The sequence below is a fragment of the Fukomys damarensis genome, unplaced genomic scaffold (genome assembly GCF_012274545.1).
Source record: "Fukomys damarensis isolate Sample0158 unplaced genomic scaffold, DMR_v1.0_HiC HiC_scaffold_16, whole genome shotgun sequence".
NCBI lineage: Eukaryota > Metazoa > Chordata > Mammalia > Rodentia > Bathyergidae > Fukomys > Fukomys damarensis.
This window is the reverse complement of record NW_022900928.1, coordinates 135,446,394-135,468,018: the sequence shown is the minus strand read 5'-3', so window position 1 is coordinate 135,468,018 and position 21,625 is coordinate 135,446,394. Positions and strand designations below refer to the sequence as shown.

The window sequence follows — 21,625 nt, the reverse complement described above, 5'->3', positions numbered from 1 at the left end:
TCCAGGCATCCTCGCGGCCTCCTGTGGAGGCGGAGACAGGTGCTGAGGGCCAGGGCCAGGGTCTGCGGATGATGGACGGGTGGGCGCCTCCTTGCTCAGACTGCAGAGTGGTTTGCCAGCCTCCGGTCTGCACTCCCTGTTTTGTCTGGCCTTCCCTGCCCTCCTCCACCTGCATCCACAGAGCCGAAGCAGGAGGGCAGAGGCAGGAGGGCTCGCTGGGGCAGCCGGTCCTGAGCAAGGAGGCCCACCCATCAGTGACTCCTATGGCTCTGCCCGCATTGCCCACCCCCGCCATCTGTCTGTCCTCTGCATGTCCCTGTCCCGCTGGGAGCGAGCCCACGCCGTTATCTTTCACCGCCTCTCTGCTTCTTCCCAGGACTTTCTACCAGTTTGAGGCGGCATGGGACAGCTCCATGCATAACTCACTCCTGCTGAACCGCGTCACACCATACCGGGAGAAGATCTACATGACCCTGTCTGCCTACATCGAGGCAAGAGACCTCTGCCCACGTCCCAGGGGTCTAGGCTTGCGTGAGCCCTGGACAGTCCCAGCGCCCTCATTGTCTTCTCAGGACAGCTGTGGTTCTTGAATTAAATCCATGATCCTTAATGGTCAGTCAGTCCCCCTGATATCCTCAGTCCAAATCTTGTCTTTGGGGTTGCCAGAGGCTACAGTGACATCCCATCCACATTCCAAACTGTACAGAACAGGTGCTCCCCCATTCCCACAGGCCCTGCTGCTGAGTCCACGGCCCAAGGAGCACAATTGGATGTTGGGGCTCCTGGCCGGCACAGGAGTGAGGGGCAGGAGGGTTGGGGCCAGGGCATCTGCCAGGACATCACCTCTCCTTAGGATTCAGCCCAGGAGCAGAGTTGGGTGAAGCTGGGTGGCAGGGCTGTGTACCCCAGGGGAGGCTGGGGACTGGGGACTGCACCTGTGTGAGGCAGGGCCAGGCCCCCCAGGCCCCCCAGGTACCCGGTGCAGGTACAAAGTCCAGCCTGTGCTGCACAGATGGAGAACTGCACACAACCAGCTGTCATCACCAAGGACTTCTGTATGGTCTTCTACTCCCGCGATGCCAAACTGCCAGCCTCACGCTCCATCCGCAATCTGTTTGGCAGTGGGAGCCTGCGGGCCACAGAAGGGTGAGCCTGGGGGGCTGCCTGTCACTGCCCTAGGCGGTGGTGAGCACCATGCTGACTGCAGGGACAGAGGCCCTTGCCTGCCACTTCAGGCACTGTATCCAGGGAGCCCAGGCCTCAGTGCAGGCAGGGGTGAGGTGTCCAGTGGGGCCACCGGAGCACACAGGGCTCATAGTTCCACGTCTCTGGACAGAAAGCCAGCATCAGCAGGGTGGGGAGCAAGGCTGTGCCCACCCGGGGGTGCTGGGCAGGTGTGGGCCACTCCTCCCCTGGGGTAAGCAGCACCTGGGGAGTAGGGGGTAAAGGGGTAAAGAGGGACTGCCTGGGCTGCCAGGCTCTGTGGTCACCCTCAACGGTGGCCCGGTCACCACATGCAGTCAGTGTCCAGCCTACCCTGGGCTCCCTAGGAGGATGGAGTGTGGGGGTGAGGACTCAGTGACCCCAAGAGCTGGCCACAGTCACTGGGGATGTTGCCTAGTGAGTGTGGGATGTTGCCAAGGCCCATCCACAAGAGGCCTGGATCAGTCTGGGGCCAAACGCCCTCCCTGGAGTGCAGGGCCCGCGGAGAGCTGGTGATGCCCAACACTGGGGATTTAGGGAAGCATGCTTGGGCCACAGCACTACCCACAGTGGGGACAAAGCTGAGGCCCTGTGGGGTCCTGAGAGGAGGCATCCAGCTCATCCTTTATTAGGGGATGGGGGCCCCAAACTCCACCAGCAATGCCGGCCACCAGTATGCAGCAAGACCTGTGCCCAGTGTGGTGGGAAGAGTTGGCATCCCTCTACCTGCCAGGCCCCACACTGCGCCTGGCTGGTGACCTGCCCCCTCCCTCCCTACAGCAACCGTGTGACAGGCGTGTACGAGCTCAGCCTGTGCCATGTGGCCGACGCAGGGAGCCCAGGTATGTGGCCTCCCTACTGCCTGACTGCTGGTTGGCTCTGCCTCCACTGCACTCAGCTGCTAGGCTGGGGTCCTACCCTTTGGGGTACAGGATTGTTCTCAGACAGGAGGACAGCAAGGGGAGGGTCAGGCTGGCTCCTGTGCCCTACTGGGCACAGCCTGCTGGGTGCCTCCAGGCTGGGCAGCCTTCAGGTGAGGCTGGTGTGGCCCAGTACGAGTAGCTGGTCAGGAAGGCTGGAGCCCCTGTCCCCGTCCAGGAATGCAGCGGCGGCGCAGGCGGGTGCTGGACACGTCTGTGGCCTATGTCCGCGGCGAGGAGAACCTAGCTGGCTGGCGGCCCCGGAGCGACAGCCTGATCCTGGATCACCAGTGGGAGTTGGAGAAGCTGAGCCTCCTGCAGGAGGTGAGTCCACTAGGGCCAGCGCTGGTATCTGTGCCTACCAGGGAGTCAGAGGCCACCCCAGGACATGGAATGTGTGCCCCTCAGACTGCACCATGAGGCTCAGCTGCACTTGGAAATACAGCCCACTTGGGACAGGTTTACCCTCAGCCTGCAGATAAGACTTCGGCTATCTGGACAGGGACCACAGGGCCTGGAGCAGGTCGGAAGGGCCTCTGTGCTTTGGTCATGGATGCAGCCCAGTTTATGTGTGCTCAGAGCCATTCTCAGTCCTCCCAGTGCTACCAGCTGCAGAGCTGTAGGTGCTCAAGAACCAGGCGAGGGAAGGCAGCTGTCCTGAATGCCAGGGCTGCGAAGGAGCTGCCAGGCTTGGCTGGGAGCTGCTGGGTCCTGGTGCTCATGCAGCCCTTTCTGGTTTGCTTCGAGGGCCACCAACCCCTCCCAGGTGGGTGGACATCCAGCCCAACCCGGGGACCCCAGGCTCAGCAAGGCCACCCTGTTCCCCGTCCTAGGTGGAGAAGACCCGGCACTACCTGCTTCTGAGGGAGAAGCTGGAAACCACCCAACGGCCTGGGCCTGAGGTGCTGTCCCCAGTGTCCAGCGAGGACTCGGAGTCCCGCAGCTCCTCTGGTGCCTCCTCCCCATTGTCAGCCGAGGGCCGTCCTTCACCCCTGGAGGCTCCCAGCGAGAGGCAGCGGGAGCTGGCTGTCAAGGTTAGTGGTGCCACCGTCCACCCTCACAGGGCCCCACCTTGTTCCATTCCATCCAGGACCTCCAGCAGCTGGGACTGTGAGAGTCCTGGGGGCCCCTTGCCGGCTGTCCCCACCACTCTGCTGAGGGACATCAGTTTGGGGCCCTCTCCCAGAAGGGCCTTGCCCCATTGTGAATACCTGAGCTGGTAGGGCTGTGGGAGGCCCCCACACCTCGGGTGATACTACCACTCAGCTGCCTCGCAGCCCAGGGCAGGGTCGGGGTTGGGCGGCGCAGGCCTGACTGGTGCTCTGTCTGCAGTGCCTGCGTCTTCTCATGCACACGTTCAACAGGGAGTACACGCATAGCCATGTCTGCATCAGCGCCAGCGAGAGCAAGGTGGGCGGTGACCATGAGCTGCAGGAGGCAGTGAGGGCTGCTTAGGGACCGACCTGTCATGGCAGCTGTGCCACTAGTCCCTCAGGCCCGGGTTTCCGGGAGGGTGGGTGAGATGAGGGACCAGCGGTCCAAGGCCTCCAGGACCACCCAGGCCCTTGCCGTGGCCGCCGTCCCCAGCGCCCTTATCCTGCAGGCTCACCCCTCTGAGACTGGGAAGATCTTGTGCCCCTCCCTCCCCACTTTGAATCCAAACTGAAGGATGCCCTTGTACCCAGTCAGGCCCAGTGACCCCAGCAGCCCCGTGCCACCTTCCCCTGGCATGGCACCTGCTCTTTCTGTCCACTGCAGCGGGGTCAGGGTGCCTGGAATCGCCCTGGGCCAAGGCAGATTCTGAAAGCGAGGATGGATGGCAGAGCGTTCTGGGCTGGGAGAGGTCAGGGCCCTGGGGCAGGGAAGAGGAAGCAGGGACCCCACACAGAAGGTGGCATGCAGGTGGGGCCTGGGGATTGTCCCTGAAGGCACTTCCTATCTCCCACAGCTCTCAGAGATGTCTGTTACCCTGCTGCGAGACCCGTCCATGTCCCCTCTGGGCGCAGCCACACTCACCCCGTCCTCCACCTGCCCCTCTCTGGTTGAAGGGCGCTACGGTGCCCCTGACGTGAGGTGGGTGAGCTCCAAGGGCCATGACCAAGACTGGCACAGAGAGTGGAGAGTGTTACCTGCAGACACACTAGGGAGCAAGAGCATAGCCGGGACACGAGAACAAGTCCTGCTGCTCTGGGGAAGGACTTGAGGTGGCGGGGCAATGTGGGATATATGAGCAGGACGCCCTTCTGCCTCCTGTTTCCAATTTGAGTTCAGGTCATTTTTATTCTCACTTTTAAGTGCCTCAGGGAATTTTGTGAGGCTGAGGCAGGAGTAAGTTCAAATTCTGCCTGGACAACTTAGTGAGACCTTATCTCAAGATTTTAGAATCAATTAATTAAAAAGGCTAAGATGTAGCTCTGGTAGAATGCCCATAGGTTTGGTCCCCAGTACTGCAAAAGAAAAAATACACAAACCTCAGGGCTTCCAAGTTTTTATTTAAAAGGAAAAGAAACATTGAGCCCTTCTACCCACTCCACCATTCTGAGAGGCCTCCCACAGGCCTGGGAGCCCTGCTCCACAGCCCCTGAGAGCCCTGTGTACCGCCCCTTGGAAGCCCTTGCGTGCTTCCTCTTGGAGAGGAAGAGATGCTGGGCCCCTTTTTATGGTATATTGGGGGGGCCTTTTTATGGCGGGAGAGGGCGCAGCCCTGCCCAGCTGGCATGGTCAGCAGACTGGGCCAAGCCATTGGAACACTCACTACTGCACCCAGTGGTCTGGAGCCAGGCAGAGGCTCAGGTGCATGGTGGGTGGGCATCCCCAAGAGCACCAGCTGTGTCACAGTGGACAGACCTCAGACCCTTGGAGCTCTGAAAGGACGAAGCCTCTCCCCGGTTCCTAGGACCCCACAACCCTGCTCCCGGCCATCCAGTCCGGAGCCTGAGCTGGTGCCTGAGGCCGATTCCAAGAAGGCCCCCTCACCTGTCCGGGTGGCAGAGACAGACAAGGAGCCCCAGCGTCTGCTGGTCCCCGACATCCAGGAGATCCGTGTCAGGTGGGGCCAGCTGCCACCCCCGGCTGCATGGGGAGGGCTGGAGCCGGGGCATGAGTGTGCATTGCCTGCGGAGGGCAGTGCCGTGTGTGGCCAGGTGGGCTCTGGAGGGCTGTCTGTGGTGGGAACTGGCCGAAGTGAAGACAGGTGGTGGTCAGAGCAGGCTCAGGGCGGGGCTTCAGGGTCACTTGGCAGTGTAACCAGCTTGGGGGCTGCATCTGGTCTCTTTAAGCTCCCCCTGGCCACTGGGGAAGTCGGGCCAGGAGGGAGGTCCCTGCCTCTGGCCTCCTGAGTCTTCAGGGTGCCTGACCTCAAGGTGCACAGCACTGCTGTGCTGGTCGAGTTGGGGACCTCAAGCCAGCAGCTGTCCCTCTGCAGCCCGATTGTGTCCAAGAAGGGCTACCTGCACTTCCTGGAGCCACACACGGCTGGCTGGGCCAAGCGCTTTGTGGTGGTTCGGCGCCCCTACGCCTACATGTACAACAGTGACAAGGACACCGTGGAGAGGTTTGTGCTCAACCTCTCCACCGCCCAGGTGGAGTACAGTGAGGACCAACAGGCCATGCTCAAGGTGCGAAGGACTGATGTCTCCAGTCCTGTCCCCCAGAAGCCAGGACCTGGGGCCAGGGGTGTCCCTGGGGTGGGAGCTCCTAGTGATGGGTGCACGGTCCAGGACTAATGTCCTGTGCCACGGCCAGTGAAGCCCAATCTTGCCCACTGGCACACCTGCAGCTGGGGTGTGAGCCCTGCAGGTGGGCAGAGTCACACCCAAGAGCCTTCCTGCCTCTCACTGAGAGGTCATGGCCTGCTGCGTGTGGGCTCTCCTTGAGGGTGGGAGAGGGTGGGGTGGATAGGGGGAGTTCAACCTCCCACACAAGGTACGGGCTCCTGGGCGTGGGGACAGGCGTGCAGCCTCCCACACAGCTCTGAGCCTCTAGCCGGTGCCCCCTTTCACAGACGCCCAACACATTCGCTGTGTGCACAGAGCACCGCGGCATCCTGCTGCAGGCCAGTAGCGACAAGGACATGCACGACTGGCTGTATGCATTCAACCCGCTGCTCGCGGGGACCATACGGTATGACCTGGGTCCCTGCTGGGATCCTGCAGCAGGGGTTGTGGGCCCCGGAGCTCCAAGGCAGGGAGTGCAGCACCAGCTCCTGAGCAGTGTTTGTGGGGCGGGTCCTGGGGACATTCCTGCCTTTCCTGTGCCCTTGCTGTTCAGTGTCAGATCCTGTAGAAAAGTCCCGCTGGGCTCGGTGGTGTGGCAGGCTGGGGACCCAGGCCCTGGACTGGTCACACGACTTCCAGGGCTGTGGTGGTTCCTCGCTGGGCAGGGCCCTGACTGGGCCTCTGTCCAACTTGCAGGTCCAAGCTGTCCAGGAGGAGGTCTGCGCAGATGCGGGTCTAAGCCAAGAGCGCTTCCACCAGCCTACGGCCTGGCCCTCTGTGTCCAGTCTGTCCTGTCATCTGCCATCCCGTCCTTCCCCACCAGGAGGCGCCCTGCTGGGCCCCACAACCCCTCTGGCTGGGCCTGGGCACAGAAGGTGGTGGCTCCAGGCAAAGCTGCACATGCTCTTTTCTTCTTCCAAAACCACTGGGGAGAGAGTTGGGATGTGTAAAAAGGCCAGAGGGCACAGACCAGGAGTCGCTGCTGCTGCTCTCCTATTTTTTTAAGTATAGACAGACTTATAATTAATATGTTAGTTAGTGATGTTCAGACAGTCCACTGAGAAATTAACTATAAGACTCTGTACTATTTATAAGTATTTATTTCTAATGCCTCATAGCCCTGTGAGATTCAGATGTCCGCACCCTTGTCCTGTGCCCGCCAGCCTGCCAGGGGCAGAAATAGGGGACGCCCCTACCCAGACCAGGCTTCTCAGAGGACAGGGCCTGTGGCACATGGGGTCTGCAGGTGCCTGAGCCTGGTGGGTGGATCCCAAGGTGGACACTGAGGGCACTTCCAGTAGATTGAGGATGAGCTAGTCCGAGACCAGGCACAGGGACAGTCCTGGGCAGGGCCAGGGAGGTTGGGGTCCTCATGGGAGTGTCCAAGCCAGGGGGCCAGGCTCCTGGGCCAGGTGCAGGGCTGAAGGGTACAATGGCATTAAGAGTGAGGGCCCCAGCTGGGCGTGGTGGTGCATGCCTGTAATCCCAGCACTGGAGGCTGAGACAGGAGGATTGCTGCAAGTTCGAGACCAGCATGGGGCTATCCAGTGAGTTCCAGAGCAGTCTGAACTAAGTAGTGAGACCCTGTCTCAAAAAAACAAAAAACAAAAAAGAGTGAGGGCCCAGCTTCTCACTGTGGTGAGAAGGGTGCCAAAGGGTGGCTCTCGGAAGGGCTCAGGTTCCTTGCAAATGCTTTCTGCTCTGCCCCAAGGGAGTGCCCTGTGAGGTCCCTGTGAAGAGTCCCTTGGGAGGGATATCCTGTTGGGCAGGCAGGGCAGCCATATATTGGCTGTCATCGTGATGGGGCTCTTCCTTCTGCATCTGGGGTCATTTGGAAACAGAAACCAAACAGGCTGCATGCACAGGATGGGGTGAGCCAGGAGCCAGGCTGTCCCCAAGATGTAGACACACAAGCCCATGCCCCATGGTCGGAAGTGTGCACAGCATCCCCTGGGGGACAGGACAGGGATGTGTGGCCTCTGCTCCACACTGACAAGGAAAGTTCCAGCCCCAGGTTTTCCCTTGGGCAGTCCCCAGGCCCCTCAGCCTCTGCCCAAAAGGGACTTGGGGAGCAGGGAGCTCGGCTTCCACACCTTGCTTGTAAACATCAGGTCCAGGAAACCATGCCTGTGAAGCCAGGACTTGCTGCTTTTTAGAGACCCCAGGCCAGGGTGCCCACCCAGACCAAAAGTAACCCTTGACCATGAGCCAAGTGGCAGTGCTGAAAGGTGGTGGTCGGAGACAGGTAGCACAACTCTCACAGGCTCCCATGATGGTGCCATGACCACCTCCAGGCAGGGAGAGAGATGGGCTCGCCCTGGGACGGGGGTCAGGCCCACTGCGCCACACAGGTCAGCCAGCCTAAACTGCGGTGCAGGGGTCTGGGCCCAGCCAGCATGCAGTGCCTGAGGCCAGCCAGCCAGCAGAGCACTGCAGCAGGGGAGGGAAGGAGCCGGAGCCATGGAGCCGGGGATGGTCTGTTTCACCTGAGCAGAGTGGACTTCCAGCTCCCTGCTCTGGGAGGTCCCAGTCAGAGCTGCTGGTGAGAGAGGGCTGTCCACCCCTCAGGAAGTGCCACCCTGCCTGAGATTCCCCATGCATGAAGTTAGAGAGGCAGCACCTGCACCCCTGGGGTCAGGATTCCACCCTGGCATCACGTGGCATGGGGTGGGGGGGCATATGGTCTTTCTGCAGTCACTGTTTCCTGCTAAGTATGGAGGAGAGGAAGCTCCGGGAGGACACCTCTCCCTGGCCCTTTTGTTCTGAGTCCTGATGCTGCCCACCCAAGCCTGGGCAGCATTCTCCCAGGAGGGTGAGAAGCCAGGGCCCCACTCAGTGATGCCAGCCTTGGGCTCACTGGCTGTGCGTGCCCCACATTGGAACCCTAGAAGCCACAGTCCCTGTCCCTCCCTGCCCCTGGCTCTGGGCCTCCGGCAGCTCATCCATTCCAAAGGCCCCTGCGGCAGAGGCCATGCCCCTGGCTTGTATATAACATGATTGCAGTGGGCACCCCTGGCCCGTGTTGTGACGCCACCCATGTAATGACCTAGTCCTGACGTCTCGCACCGAGTGTTAGTTGTAGGCTCCTGTATCCCTGTGTGCACTCAGTGCTCTGTCCGTGAAGAAATAAAAGTGGCTCTTATGCAGCACACATGTAGGCCTTGGCTGTGGCTTCTTCCGGGCTGGGTCTGTTGGGTGGGCCTGAAACATTACGAGCAGGTGACAGTGCAGAACAGCGCAGGGTCTAGAGGCACCGGGCTTCCTTGCTGCCTGTCTGCACGAGGCAAACTGACCCCGCTGCCCTCTCAGCTCCCTGTGTGACCACATGAGGCCACTGCTCACAGGCCTTGCTCCTGCCCAAGGCCGGGATAGGAATTCGAGGCTACTATCATGCTGATGGCTGCTGGGGCTGGGCAGAGTTTTGAGCAAGGCCCCCCATATCCTCAGGCATGAAGTGAGTGACTTCATGGCCTACAGGTGACAAATGACCACCATTAGGATACTGGAGAGGATGTCAACCTTCTCTGCCCTGGGGCTGGGAAGGGTTGGGGCTTGGGTCACCTCTGGTGCACTCAGGGTTCAGGTGGAACTGTAGCAGCCCTGGGCCTGCTGGGGGCTCGGCCAGCATGTGGGTGCACCCAGGCAGAGGGGCTGTCTCGCTGCATTCTGACCAGGTGCCCAGGATACATGTGGGCCTCGGGACAGCCACACTGTGGCTCAGTCACTACAGAATGGGCAGGGCCAACTTTGAGACCATGGATGGGCACTGGCTCTCAGGTCAAGGCTAAGGAAGAGGTCAGGGCCAGTGAGCCTTGGTCTATCCATTCTGGGTGTTGCTGCTTGGGTAGGGTGACAAGGTCTGCCCAGCCCTGGCCTTGGGTACAGACTGCTGACCACAAGGCTTTAGGTCAGGATCAGGGACTGGAGTCCTAGGTAAGCAGAGGGCAAGAGACTGGGCAGAGTGGGCAAGAAAAGGGGCCCTCCTGGACATGGGCTGGGGATCCCCTGGGTGGGGGCTGCCTCTCTCCTGGGCTTCATCCTCTGCTGCTGAGCAGCTGTGTTCCCCCAGCCCCAGCTCCCAGAATACCCCAGCCCTGCCCAGGGAACCGACAGGCCCACCACTCCCCATGCTGGGTTGTCCCTGTGCCTGGCATCACCAGAGCCCTCAGGAGCCCACCTCAAGGTCTTTCAGGGACCTGGCTTCTAGTCACCCCTTCCCCAGGCTTGTCACCCCAATGAAGGGGCTGGGAGCCCTAGCCAGTGCAGCCACACTAGTGGCAAGGCATGAGGGGCCTTGAGGCGGGAGAGCAGCTGGGAGGGCAGCAGGCAGGGAGGGCAGGGCCTCCTTGACCCTCTGGGAAACCCTCTGGTATCTCCTGCATTTCTGCCTTTTCCATCAGTGCTCTGGGAACCACAGCTGGAGAACCATGGTCCTCCCAGGGGTAAACTTCCAGATCACCTCTGTTTAGGGAGCAAGTGGCTAGAGGACCCCCAAGGCTGAGTGGGCACCCTGAGTGCTGCAATTATAGCCCAGGGATCCCACAAGGATTTGCCTTGTTCTGTGGGAAGCATAGGCCATGTCAGGGCTGAGGTAGACGTCAGCATCAGGGCCCTGATGTCTGCTGCGGGCTTCACCCCATCCCCAGCCTCTCCATGGGTCCCAGGCCCCTGGACCATGGGCACTGTGTTGTGGTCCAGCAGTCAGCAGGGTCGCTGGGAACTTGCAGTCCCAGGTGGGTTCTTCAGGCTTCCCCCAGTCCTGCCTGTTACTGTCATCCACAATGGCTCTGTCTCCCCAGCACACCCTTCTAGAACCTTGCCAGGCCTGGGGACGCAGCAGGTCTTGGCAGCAGTTTATTGACACACGGTTTCCAGGGGCGCCCCTGGGCTATGAGCGGATCCATAGTCCAGAGGAGCAGCCCTCGGTGGTGACTCACTGGGCTCTGCCCGGCTCCTGCCCACCTCACCCCTGGGTGGCCATATGGGTGTCCACTGGAGCTGCAGCCAGCTTCCCTCTGGGGCTCCGGTACTTGCTCTTCTGCCTGTAGAGCAGGTTTCTCTGGAAAAGGCGAGGAAGGTGGCCCTGATGGAGCAGGACAGCCAGGACCATCCCTGTAAGAGACAGGGCTGCATGGCAGGCAGGTGGACACCAGGACCACCCCTGAGAGGGCCTGGACAGAACCCTGGATCCCGTGGTCATCCCCCTAGGGGCCTGGGCCCAGCTCTGCCCACTACTCCCCTCCTCCCCATGCCCTTGGGAATGGGCCTGAGCTCGCTGGGCACCTGCGGACTCTGGACAGCTCTCTAGGGACCCAGGTCTGGGGTTCCTACCATGTGTTCCATCCCTGTGCAGAGCCTGTGTGGCCTCTTCTGAGGACTGCCTGTGATGCCGGGACCAGCAGGGGAGGGGACTGCTCCCCATCCTCACGTCCTGCCCAGAATCCCAATTTCCCATGCGGCCTCTGGGTCACTGAGAAGTTCAGTGCCAGGGCCAAAGAAGAGGCCAGATTTGCCCTTCAGGATTGAACCTGTAGCCTGGGCTACCTGGCCAGGAACTGCCTCTGTCACCACCTGAGGAGTGTGTCCCTGTGACTGCAGCCTGCCCACGCACCACTGCCTTCCCCCCATGAGGCAGAGGGGTGCTACCCTGCTCTGAGAAGGAGCAGGCTGCAGAAGGCCACCTGCTCAGGTCACCAGGCCAGCAGGGCAGGTGCAGAGCCGGCTGCACTCCCCATCTCAGCCACCAGGGTGGCACCTGGGAGCTGCCATTTCTCAGGTTGGATTCTAAATGAACCTGGGGGTAAGGATGGGGACTGGCTGGCTGGTTCCTGAAGCTGCTTCAGGGTGGTAGAACAGGGATTCTCTCCCTGGTGTCACCTCATTCAGATGGGTCACAGTGGGGGCCACAGCAACTTGCTTTGGAAGCTGAATGACAGATCAGGGAGCCCAGTGCCTGGGTAGATGGGGTGAGCTGGAGAATGGCCCTCTGTTCCACAGGACCCCAAGTCCCAGCAGGCAGCAGCCCCAAGCAGCTGTGGGAGGGAGGTGCATAACCCAGAGGGTGGACAGAAAGTGGGAGGGGCTCAGAGGCCCTGAGCCCATTGCCATGGACATGGCCCCCATCTGACCTAGGGGACGGGGACATTCCCCAAAGGGGTGTCTGCCAGGCTGTGTTCTGGTGTGGGCATGGGGTGCTGAGCTCCTGGGGGCCTCCAGGAGCAAGCCCATAGCAGTGCATAGAGGTTCTACCAAGAAGTGTGTCCCCCAAACCACGTCCTTTCCAGAGCCCCTGAATGTGCTCCCCCTGGAAATAGGGTCTGTGTGTGATTAGCTGAGTCACACTGCAGCAGAGAGGACCCCAAAGCCAGCAGCACCCGTGCTCCTGTAAGAAGACGGAGACATGGGGACAACAGCAGAGATTGGAGCCCTGCATCTGCATCCAAAGGATAAGGGACACCTGTGACCACAGGAGCAGGGAGGACAGGAGCGCCCCCTCCACCTCAGAGGGAGCAGTTCTTCCAGCGTGAGGCGCTGGGTGTGTGGCACTGGCGTAGGTGCCTGGGAGGGAGCACAGAGGGCCTAGAGTGGGGCCCTAACTCAGAGGAAACCACCCCCAGACAGCATGACCCCAGGCCAAACTCCACACAGGGCTGGGAACCAGGGTTCTCTGCACAGGAAATGTGGCTGTCCACATGGGAGGATGCCTGTCACTGCCCACACATTTCTCAGGAAGCCTGGGCACCAACAAGGAGGCACAGACCCACAAAGGGAAGATGTGGAAACAGCAATCAGAAATGCATGCAGGAAAGAGATGACCTGGGTGATAGACAGAGCCCCACGGAATTCAGAGCAGCAAGGACCCTGGAGACCTTGAGGGGTGCCGAGTGCAGACAGAGAGTGCGTCCACCACCAATACTGGTCTTTGGGGAGACCTCTTCTTGGGTGTGCTGAGGCTTGCAGGCAGAAGCAGCTCCCAGAATTCCCAGGTCCCTCACCCCTCTGTAAAGCTGTGGGGAGCAGGGAGGGGCATGGCCTGACCTCAGGACCTGGGAGCTGGAATCCCTAATGCTAGTCACCTGGCCTGGGGACTGCATTGCCACTCCCCTGCCATGTTTTTGGTGAGCAGAGGGACACCCCTCCATGCTCCAGGCAGTCCCAGGGACCATAGTCTGCAGCCCTATGTTGGGGGGTGGCTCCTCACCCCAGGGCTCCTTGGCCACCAGCACCAGCGGCAGCAGGGAGCCCTGGTCAGGCAGACAAGGCTACTGGAAAGTGTGGAGCCCCCGAGGATGCCATCCCTCCTGTCTGCACAGCTCCCCTGGAAAGCCTGCTATCCCTAGCCTCCTCCCTCTGTGATGGGGTCCAGACCAGGACAGGCCATCAAAGCCACCTCCCCCACTATCCACACTGCTGAGGGGACCGGGAGCACCGACTGGCACCTCACCTCCTGCCACAGGCCCCATAGTGCCAGATAAGCTCAGCCACCAGCACCACAGGACTGTGTCCCCACCAGCACATGAGTCAGGGTGGCCCAGAGGCCCGGAAGGCCCTGTGTTCCTGGCCCAGAGCCACCATCCAGGTCAGCCTCACCTGTTGTCCCAGGGTCCCCCTCACTCACCTGTCAGGGGGCCCAGCCAGTACACCTGGGCGTAATCCAGGAAGCTGTGCCCCGAGCAGTGGAAGGTGACGGATGCAGCCAGCGTGGGGTTGAAGAAGGCAGAAGTGTAGGGCCCAGCTGTGGGCAGAAGCACATGGTCCCCGTGGCTGGCCGGCCACAGGGCTAAAGCCACCCTCTGAGAGACCACAAGACCACACAGGAAACCCCCTCCTCCAACACCGCACAAGTGGGAGGTGGTCTTCGAGGGAGACGTGGGGAGGCACAGATACACACAGTGAGAGACGAGGAGGAGAAGAGACCGAACAGTGAGAGCAGAGAGTGTGAGACGGGTCAGGGAAAGGGCACCGAGGGGACTCAGCCTTGGGGCTGCAAGAGACAGAAGGCAGGAGCTGGGGGCTGGGGAGTGGCTAGGGTCTTGGGGACAGGCCAGGAGGCCAGTGCCAAGGACAGGGATCAACCAGGGACAGGGAGGGTCTGGGTCTGTGGAGAACAGGCAGCCACGTGGACAGGGAGCCAGCTCCACCCCATAGCTCTGCAGACCTTGGGGGCCATCTGTCACCCCAGACCAGTCTCCCTGCCCGGCCGCCCCTCACCCAGCTGTGGATCTTCTGGGAGCTGGGGACAGAAAGCTGGCCAGGCCCGGGCCCTCCCCAGGGTCCAGGAACCTACTGCCCACCCTGCCAGCTCAGCTTCTCCTGAGCCACGGCGGTGCCACGGTCCCTATGGGCCCAGCAGAGGGGGAAGTGGCCTCACCTGTAGAAGCTGTGACAGTGACCAGCAGAGCCATGGCCAGTGCTCTGTAGACGAGGAGGCTGTGCCGTAGGTGGAGCAGGGTCAGGTGGAAGAAGAAGGCACAGGTGGCCTCCACCAGCGCGCCCTGGAGCACGGATGTGCGCAGAGTGGAATTGCAGTGTGCAGCCGTGAGGTTCTGCAGCAGGTGCAGGTCACTGAGCTCCCAGGCCCAGCAGCGCCGCATCAGGGTGCTGGCCACCTGCATGCCCAGTGCCTGGGCTGCCAGCTTCAGCAGTGTGTTGGGCAGTGTGGCCTCAGCCAGGAGGAACTCCTGCAGGGCCACAGTGGGGTTCACGGAGGCGCCATCGAAGGTGGCCCCGTGCACCAGGAACAGCAGGAAGAGCAGTGTCAGCAGGAGGTCGGGCCCCACACCTCCTGCCCAGGGCCCAAGCTCCGCCAGCACCCTCATCTCCAGACAGCAGGCAGCCAGTTGGGCCGCACCTGCCACCTCCCGGGCGAAGCTGGTGTAGGCGCCCATCGGGAGCAGGGCCTTGGACGCCTTCCTGGCCATCTCACAGAGGGCGCAGGTGGCTACGAAGAAGGAGAGGGACGCATTCAGACTGGCCATCGGCCTGAACTCCCAGAGCAGACTGTGAGGCACGGGGCTGAGCTGACGTGGGAGGCGGTGGCGCCGTGGGACAGTCCAGCTGGCCCTGGGAATGCCACACCTGTGGCCCTCACGACAGACCCATGGCCAGCCAGGCCCATGGCAGGTCCGCACACCTGGCGTCTGCTCCGCCTGGCGTCTTCCCTGGGTGTGGGACACACAGGCTCTCTCCCCTCTCACCGCCCTTCAAAGCCTCCATCCCAGCTCCATGATGCACTGGCTGCTGGCTCCCGGACCACAGCACCTGCTCCCTGCACCTGGCCAGGGCCTGCAGCTCTGCCAGCCTGTGGAATCATCCGCTACTGAGCCACCTGAGGCAGCTGCAGCCTGGGACCTGCTGTGGCCCAAGTCTCCACACACAAGGGAGATGTACATGAACCCCAGAGCCTCAGCTGTGGCAGTGGCCACCTACCCGCTCTGGCAGGATGTGCTGCACTCAGGAGAGGCTGGTGTTCAGGAGCCCCCACCCCTTTAACCTGCACTGAGGCTCAGATGGGATGGACTGGACAAACTTGGGCTGGGGACACTGTGGGACTCTGTGCTGGACACTGGCCAGACAGGAGGGTGGAAACCTCAAGGTCCTGGTCACAGAGGATGGTGGTCAATGGGGCAACACTGAGACACTGCGAAGTGACAGGAGGAGTCCTGAGGTGCTGGGGTGGCTGCAGAGCCATGGAGGGTGGCAGGGGGAGAAGTCCTGGCAGAGGGAACAGGCTGCAGAGGAGCAACTGGGCCCTGTCCTGGGGTGGGGGTGCAGGAGCGACCCAGGCAGGTGAGGCCCCTGCCACGAGGGGACGCTTCCAGGAGGGGCAAGAGACAGAGGCTGTGCTGTCGTCGGAGACAGCGTCCAGGACCAGATGCGGGGCGCGGTGTGGAGTAGAGGCCCAGGCTGGGTGGAGCAGGAGGTCAGGGTCTCCACAAGGCGAGCTCTGTGCCGACTCACTGGGCTCCTCCACCTTCCCAAGACCCCCGAGACCTCTCAGCCCCCTGCCGCCCCACCCCTGTCCTGCCCCTCAGGAGAAGGCAGGTCCAGACCCCTCCTGGCAGCAGTTCCCAAACAGGAGGCACTGACGTCCGGATCAGTGTGTTTTCGGAGAGCAGCGTCTTCACAGCACAGCAAGGGTGCTGAGCTGAGACAGGACACACCAGCCCGGCCTACAGTGTGGCCCACCAGTCCACACCACCTGGCCTGGTCTCACAAGAGGGTCGGGCTGGGTGGAAGCCACAGCCAGTGCCCTCTCTCACGAACCAGTTCAGCTGTTGTCAGGACTTTGCATCTGCCCACCTGAGCCTGCCTTGGGGGAGTGTGGTTCTAATTCTTCCAAACTCAGGTCTGTCCTCCACCTGACACCAGGCAGACACTGCCTGTTTTCAGCTGGCTCCTACACAGTCTGGGGACCCGGATGTTGATGGAAGAAGGTGGGAAGTCCCACCTGAGCAAGGTCCTTGCACGGGAGACGTTGGGCCCTCTGGATCCCTGGGCACCCGAGAAGCCCCAACCAGACTCCAGCCAGTGGACCATGTCCCTGTCCATTCCTTGCAGAAGGTCCCTTCCTCTGGAGGGGTCGAGGAACATTCTGGAAGCTGAGGAGACCTGGAGATTGGACAGGAGAAGCCAGATTCCCCTTGGAGAATTCTTGGGAGTGAGTTCGGGCAGTCTCACTGATCCCTCTGTCCTGGGATGCTGGATTCCTTCAGCATTTCCACCAGCCAGAGCACAGGAGGTGGCTCTAGATTCCTCTACCCCAACACTGGGAGGCAGCAGACCTTGGAACTGAAGGCCAGCACCTGCTCAGGGCTCTTTTTATCTGCAGATAACAATGACAGAGAAGCACACAATCTCAGGTGCGAATCTCCATACCTTTCCCAGGTATGTGAACCCCAAAACTCTACCTGCACCAAGAAACATTTTCATCGTCCAGGGAAATTCCTTGTGCCTCCCATGGAGACCTCCCCACCAGGCTCCCCAAGTTCCTGTCCTCTTGGAGTCACAGGTGCTGCTCTTGTCCGTCGTGGGCAGCAAGGACCTGTCTTTTTTTTTTTTTTTTTTGGTGCCAGGGATCAAACTCAGGTCCTTGTGCTTGCAAGGCAGGCGGCGGAACCACTCAGCTAAATCCCTGGCCCAGGGACCTGTCTGTGAGGAGAAATAGTTTTGTGTCTTTGCGTCTTCTTGCTGTTTATTGCCAGCAGCAAGGACCCATTGATGGTTGAGCCCTGTCTGCTCACCTCTATCTTTCTGACAATAAATATCTGTAGCTTGGCTCTTAATTAATATGAAGAAAGCTGCTATAAAACACCTTTGTATAGATCTTCCGTAGATGTGTATTTGTATTTCTTTGGGGTAAATGCTTAAGAGGCCCCAAGTTCCACCTGTTTTCCAGTGTCAGGGTTTTGCATTCCTGCTGCCATGTCAGACACAGGCTTCCCATGAAGCAAGTGTCGCTGAGTTTGGAATGTCCATCTATCCACTGGCATCTGCTTCTGTCTCTGTGGTTTGCAGCTGCACCCTGAGGCCAGGGATTAAATACTTTACCTTGAGTGCACTAATTCATGGACTTTTCACTTGCTTTTTTGTTAGTTCAGTTGTGTGTCACTTTACTGAGTTGCACTAACCCTGTATGTATTCTGGATATGTGTCCTTTATCTGGTGGGTGTTTTATAAATAGTTTCTCCCAGTTTCTGGTCATTTCCTGACTGGTATTGAACTGGTATCCATCCTGAAGGGGATCAAACTGGGGACCTTGTGCTTGTGAGGCAGGCGCTGACACCACTGAGCTATATGCACAGCCCTGACTGGTATCTTTTAATAAGGAACATATCTAATTTTGATGAGCCTGCCTACTTTTCAGTTTAATAGTTACCGCTTTCCCCTCTTGCCCATAAAATGTCTGTCCACCCCCAGGTCATAGCAATATTCCCTGTTTCCTTCTAGAACTTCTATGATTTAGTGTTTAAGTGTAAGTCTGTGTACGTATTCAAATGAGTTTTGATTACTGTATGACATGAAAGTCAAATTTCCTTTTCTCCACGGAGATCTAATTGTTCCAGCAGCATTTGCTAAAAGGCCTGTTCTTTCCCAACTGAGATGCTTTGGCCACAGAGTTAAGAACCAACAGACTCTACAAAAATGTGTCTATTTTGGGGTGCTGTACTTGGTTCTGCAGATTAGTTTAACCCCTCTCTACACAAATGCTACCCTGTCTTGATCACAGAATGTTCTGCTTTATTTTGGAGTTTTGGTTTGTGCCCTTCGGAGTTCTCTTCTTTGTCAAGTCTGTTTGTCATTCTAGTACCTTTGCCTTGTCACGCACAGTTTGGAGTCAGCTCATCCATTCCCATTTCAAAAGCTTGGTGAGGTTGCAGTTGAGATTGCATTGAATCCAGAAAACTGAGCTTTACTAATCCTGAATCTTTTGATCTGTGAAAAAGGCATAAGTCTCTGTAGGTTTTATCTTGGGGCACTGTCTAGATGGCAATGCAGTGCTGGGCAGGGGAGGGAAGACAGCTGTTCCTTGCCTTGGCCCATCGTGGGGTTAAGCTCTCACTTGCTAGTATGTGTGGTATTAACTGTGGGGTTTTCCAGAAGCCTGTAATCCTACTGAGGAAATTCTCTGCTGCGGTAAGTCTGCAGAGAATGAATGTCAGGGTTTGTCCAGGGGTTTCTTCATCCTTTGAACAATCTTGTGGACCTGGTCTTTCATTCCTTTGACAGGATATGTTACATCTGATGGTTTTCATATGCTGAGCAACCCTGACCTTCTTGAGACAAATCCTACGGAGTGATGCTGTATAAGTCCTGTATACTTCCAGAGTCCCTTTCCTGACACTCGCTTGGCGAAGGACTTTGGGTCCATGCTCTCGAGGTACAGTAATCTGTGGCTCTCCTTTCTGGTGATGACTGCAGTGACTTTGGAGTCAAGGTTAGACTGGCCCTGCAGAATGAGTTGGGGAGGTTTCCTTTCTCTGTTCCTTGACAGAGTGTGTGCAAGACTGCGTTATCGTTCCTTGTATGTTTGACAGAACTCTCCCGTGGACTCACCTAGGGTTCCCCTCCTGGGGGAAAGCACCTGGTGGATCCCATGGCCCAGCCTTCTTGCTGACTGGGCAAGTCTCTTCAACCACAGAGCCTGTGGCTTGTGTGGGGAGGTGGGTCATGGCCAAAAATATATGGGTGCAATGGGTGCTCAAGGATGGAAGATCCTGAAGGCCTCAGTGGGCCCCAGTGCATGGAGATGACCTCTCCCAGCAGCCAGAGAGGTTTGAAGACAGGGAAGGAGCCAGTCACAGTCCCAGCAGAGGTCTAGGGGGCCAGGTTGTCAGAGGTCCAGGAGACTGCGTGGGTTACAGCACAAGAGAGGAGGCAATGTTGGGTTGTGCTTCAGGCTGAGCCGAGGCCCCAAAGCCATAGAGCTGGACACGCAACAGGGCCAGTGTGGCTGGGTTGTGTGTTTGTTGAAACACAAACAGCAGGGCAGGAGGAGGAATGGGCAGCGGGGCGTCCGCTTTGTCCCATTCCCTGGCCTGGCCAGCAGTGTGTGGCTGTGGACCCTGGTTGCCCTCCAGGCCCTGTTCCTCAGGGTAGGGACTTCTGAGCCACTTGAGTGTTCCAGGATCTGCTCCATAACGTCTGTCCACCCACTGTGGTGGTGCAAAAGGATTAAAGTCCTCCACAGGTGGGTTTCTTCGGGGACGCCGGGCACACTCTCGCAATCACAAGGCCCTGCACTGATGCCGGTGGAGGCAGTATGTGGAAACGTCGGGCTCGACCTGATCGTGAATGGTGAATGAATGTGCCCTTTAATTCCAAGTGCAGTCTGACAAGATACGAAAGACCGCAAAACAGGCAGCCAACACAGCTGTGGTGCTCCCGGTGTAGACATGACAATGACCAAGTAATCTGGCATCTTCTTGAGGCCGAGTGGCCTGAGCGCACACACGCATCTGCCCTGACTGATACATGGGCCAGACCTCTCTCCCAGGGCCCTATAAAGCACTCTGCCTTTTCTTTGTGTGGGGCTGGCGGCCTCTGGCCCATGTCAGTCCACCTCTGCCTGGTGAGTAGTGTGAGCCTCTGTGCCTTCACTGGCCTGCATGGGTGGTCTCGTCCCTGCACATGTGTCCTTTGAGGTGCTAACACCACCCCTTCCCCAGGAAGTTAAAGCTCATGGACTTTGTTCTTTCAGCCTGAAGCGCCTCTGTGAGCCCCACGCGAGACTTGGTGGAGACTTCAGTGTACTCTGTTAAGACAGCAAATTTCCTACAGGGCCAGCAGAAAGCCGAGCTGCAGGGAGAAACACTGCTGGAATATCTAGACTTGCAGAGACCCTTTCCATGGCTTCAGTGCCTTATAAAGCCCCGGACTCCCACCTCTCCTCTCTTGTAAGACCCTCTGCTGTCCCTCTGGACAGCATCCTTGGAGCTGAGTGAGCTGAGCAAGCCATCATGTTTAGGCCCAGGCTGGCCATCCTGGTCCCAGAGAAAAGACTGGGACTCTTCCCTCTGTTACTCCTTCCCTCTGCCGTGCTCATGGAACAGGGCCAATCCCACCGGCCACCGTGTCAGCTGTTACCTCTCTTCCCATCTCTTTCCCTCCTTGCCTTCCTTCCTGGCTCCTACCCATCCTTATTTGGATTAACAAAGTTGTTCTTGGCATTTTATTCTTTGTTCTTAGAGGGCTATTTAGAGCTTTCCCTTGGGTGATCAGAGCAGCCTGCCAGCCCCTTCCACACAGGACTGTGCGGTCTCGCCCCAGCCTCTCAGTTCCGGTGGTGGTGAGAGCAGCCACAGCAAGACCTTGGTGAGTTGCTTGGACGACGTGGACAGTGGGGAGGATGGCACGAGCGGATCTCCAGGGCATCCCAGCAGCAACTCCACAGCTGCTGTTGGGGCTGCACCACTGCCCGTGAGGGAGTCACACACCCATCAAATCCTCTTCTGCCCTCTGCATTATTGGCGCCTACCTGTATTACAGGCTGACTGAAACTTCATTCTTTTTGCTTTTAGCTGTCAACAAGATTCTTGAAACTGTTTTGACCTGTATCTAGATGTCCCCCAATGCCTCACGTGGCCATAGGTGGGGCTTCTCAGAGGCGCATGTAGCCAGGACAGAGTATAAAGGACAGAAAGAGGCCTACTTTCCATTTGTTGCTTGCTGCTGCTTTGCTACATCCTGCCCACTATGAACTGTTTGTCCTCTTCGGTGCCACCCTGCCTTGGAGCCAGCTGACTACAGACTAAAACCTCTACAAACTGTAAGCCAAATAAACCTTTCTTCCTTTAACTTTGGGGGTCAGGCATTTTGTCTCAGCAACAAAAAAATGTAACTAAAACAGAAGTACTCGGAGCTGGCACCCTATGACCTCCATTGCCAAGTCTGCAGGGTCCCTCTCCTCTGTCCAGCCAAGCTTCGTCTCACCATCTGCCCCACACCTGCAGGCCCCTCCACCTCCCTTCCACGGACCTGCAGGAGACAGCTTTCCAGCTTGGGGCCTCTGGGTGGCCAGGGCTTCTGAGCTGGGCCTTCAACTTCCTGGGTTCGGAAGCCCAGGCCTCTCCCCTCTGCTGCACCCTAGCTCGGACAGGGTGCCAGCTTGTCTTGTCCTTTCCCAGTGCAGGCTGTGATGCCACAGGCACTTCAGCCCAGCCCACTGGCTCTGTCTTCCCCAGACCCTCTTCCATGGGAAGCAGAGACCTGGGTCTACACCCTGCACCATCCACACAGCCTGACCCTAGGAGAGAGCTTCCTCCCTGAAACCCGCTTAGGAATTTC

The 21,625-nt window shown here is 59.0% G+C and overlaps 2 protein-coding genes across 24 annotated transcripts in view; one reads left to right on the top strand and one right to left on the bottom strand.

Moving 5' to 3' along the window:
- Window positions 1-7,360, top strand: part of Kif1a (kinesin family member 1A) — a 72,484-nt gene extending 65,124 nt beyond the window's left edge. For all 23 annotated transcript variants that reach the window (XM_010606612.2, XM_033764746.1, XM_010606618.2 and 20 more), the window contains 11 exons: window positions 377-491; window positions 1,013-1,146; window positions 1,984-2,045; window positions 2,302-2,447; window positions 2,957-3,157; window positions 3,456-3,533; window positions 4,072-4,196; window positions 5,020-5,172; window positions 5,548-5,740; window positions 6,127-6,245; window positions 6,536-7,360. In XM_010606612.2, coding sequence (XP_010604914.1) covers window positions 377-491; window positions 1,013-1,146; window positions 1,984-2,045; window positions 2,302-2,447; window positions 2,957-3,157; window positions 3,456-3,533; window positions 4,072-4,196; window positions 5,020-5,172; window positions 5,548-5,740; window positions 6,127-6,245; window positions 6,536-6,578 — 1,369 coding nt within the window. In that variant the 3' untranslated portion in view covers window positions 6,579-7,360. The remainder of the gene's footprint in view (window positions 1-376; window positions 492-1,012; window positions 1,147-1,983; window positions 2,046-2,301; window positions 2,448-2,956; window positions 3,158-3,455; window positions 3,534-4,071; window positions 4,197-5,019; window positions 5,173-5,547; window positions 5,741-6,126; window positions 6,246-6,535) is intronic.
- A 3,442-nt stretch (window positions 7,361-10,802) lies between these two features.
- On the bottom strand, window positions 10,803-14,817 carry LOC104849997 (aquaporin-12). Its single transcript, XM_010606678.1, has 3 exons — window positions 14,211-14,817; window positions 13,458-13,574; window positions 10,803-10,951 (listed from the first exon to the last, which is right to left on the bottom strand). Exons 1-3 carry the CDS (start codon window positions 14,815-14,817, stop codon window positions 10,803-10,805), a joined length of 873 nt encoding a protein of 290 aa, XP_010604980.1.
- Between the last annotated feature and the right edge of the window lie 6,808 nt (window positions 14,818-21,625).

Excerpts from the sequence above, each read along its gene's own strand:
- LOC104849997 (XM_010606678.1), bottom strand. The coding sequence starts at position 14,817 with ATGGCCAGTCTGAATGCGTCCCTCTCCTTCTTCGTAGCCACCTGCGCC. Across the intron at positions 13,575-14,210 it reads CACTGTCACAGCTTCTACAG|CTGGGCCCTACACTTCTGCC; the intron begins GTGAGGCCACTT and ends TTCTGCCCACAG. Across the intron at positions 10,952-13,457 it reads CTGGCTGGGCCCCCTGACAG|GGATGGTCCTGGCTGTCCTG; the intron begins GTGAGTGAGGGG and ends TGTCTCTTACAG.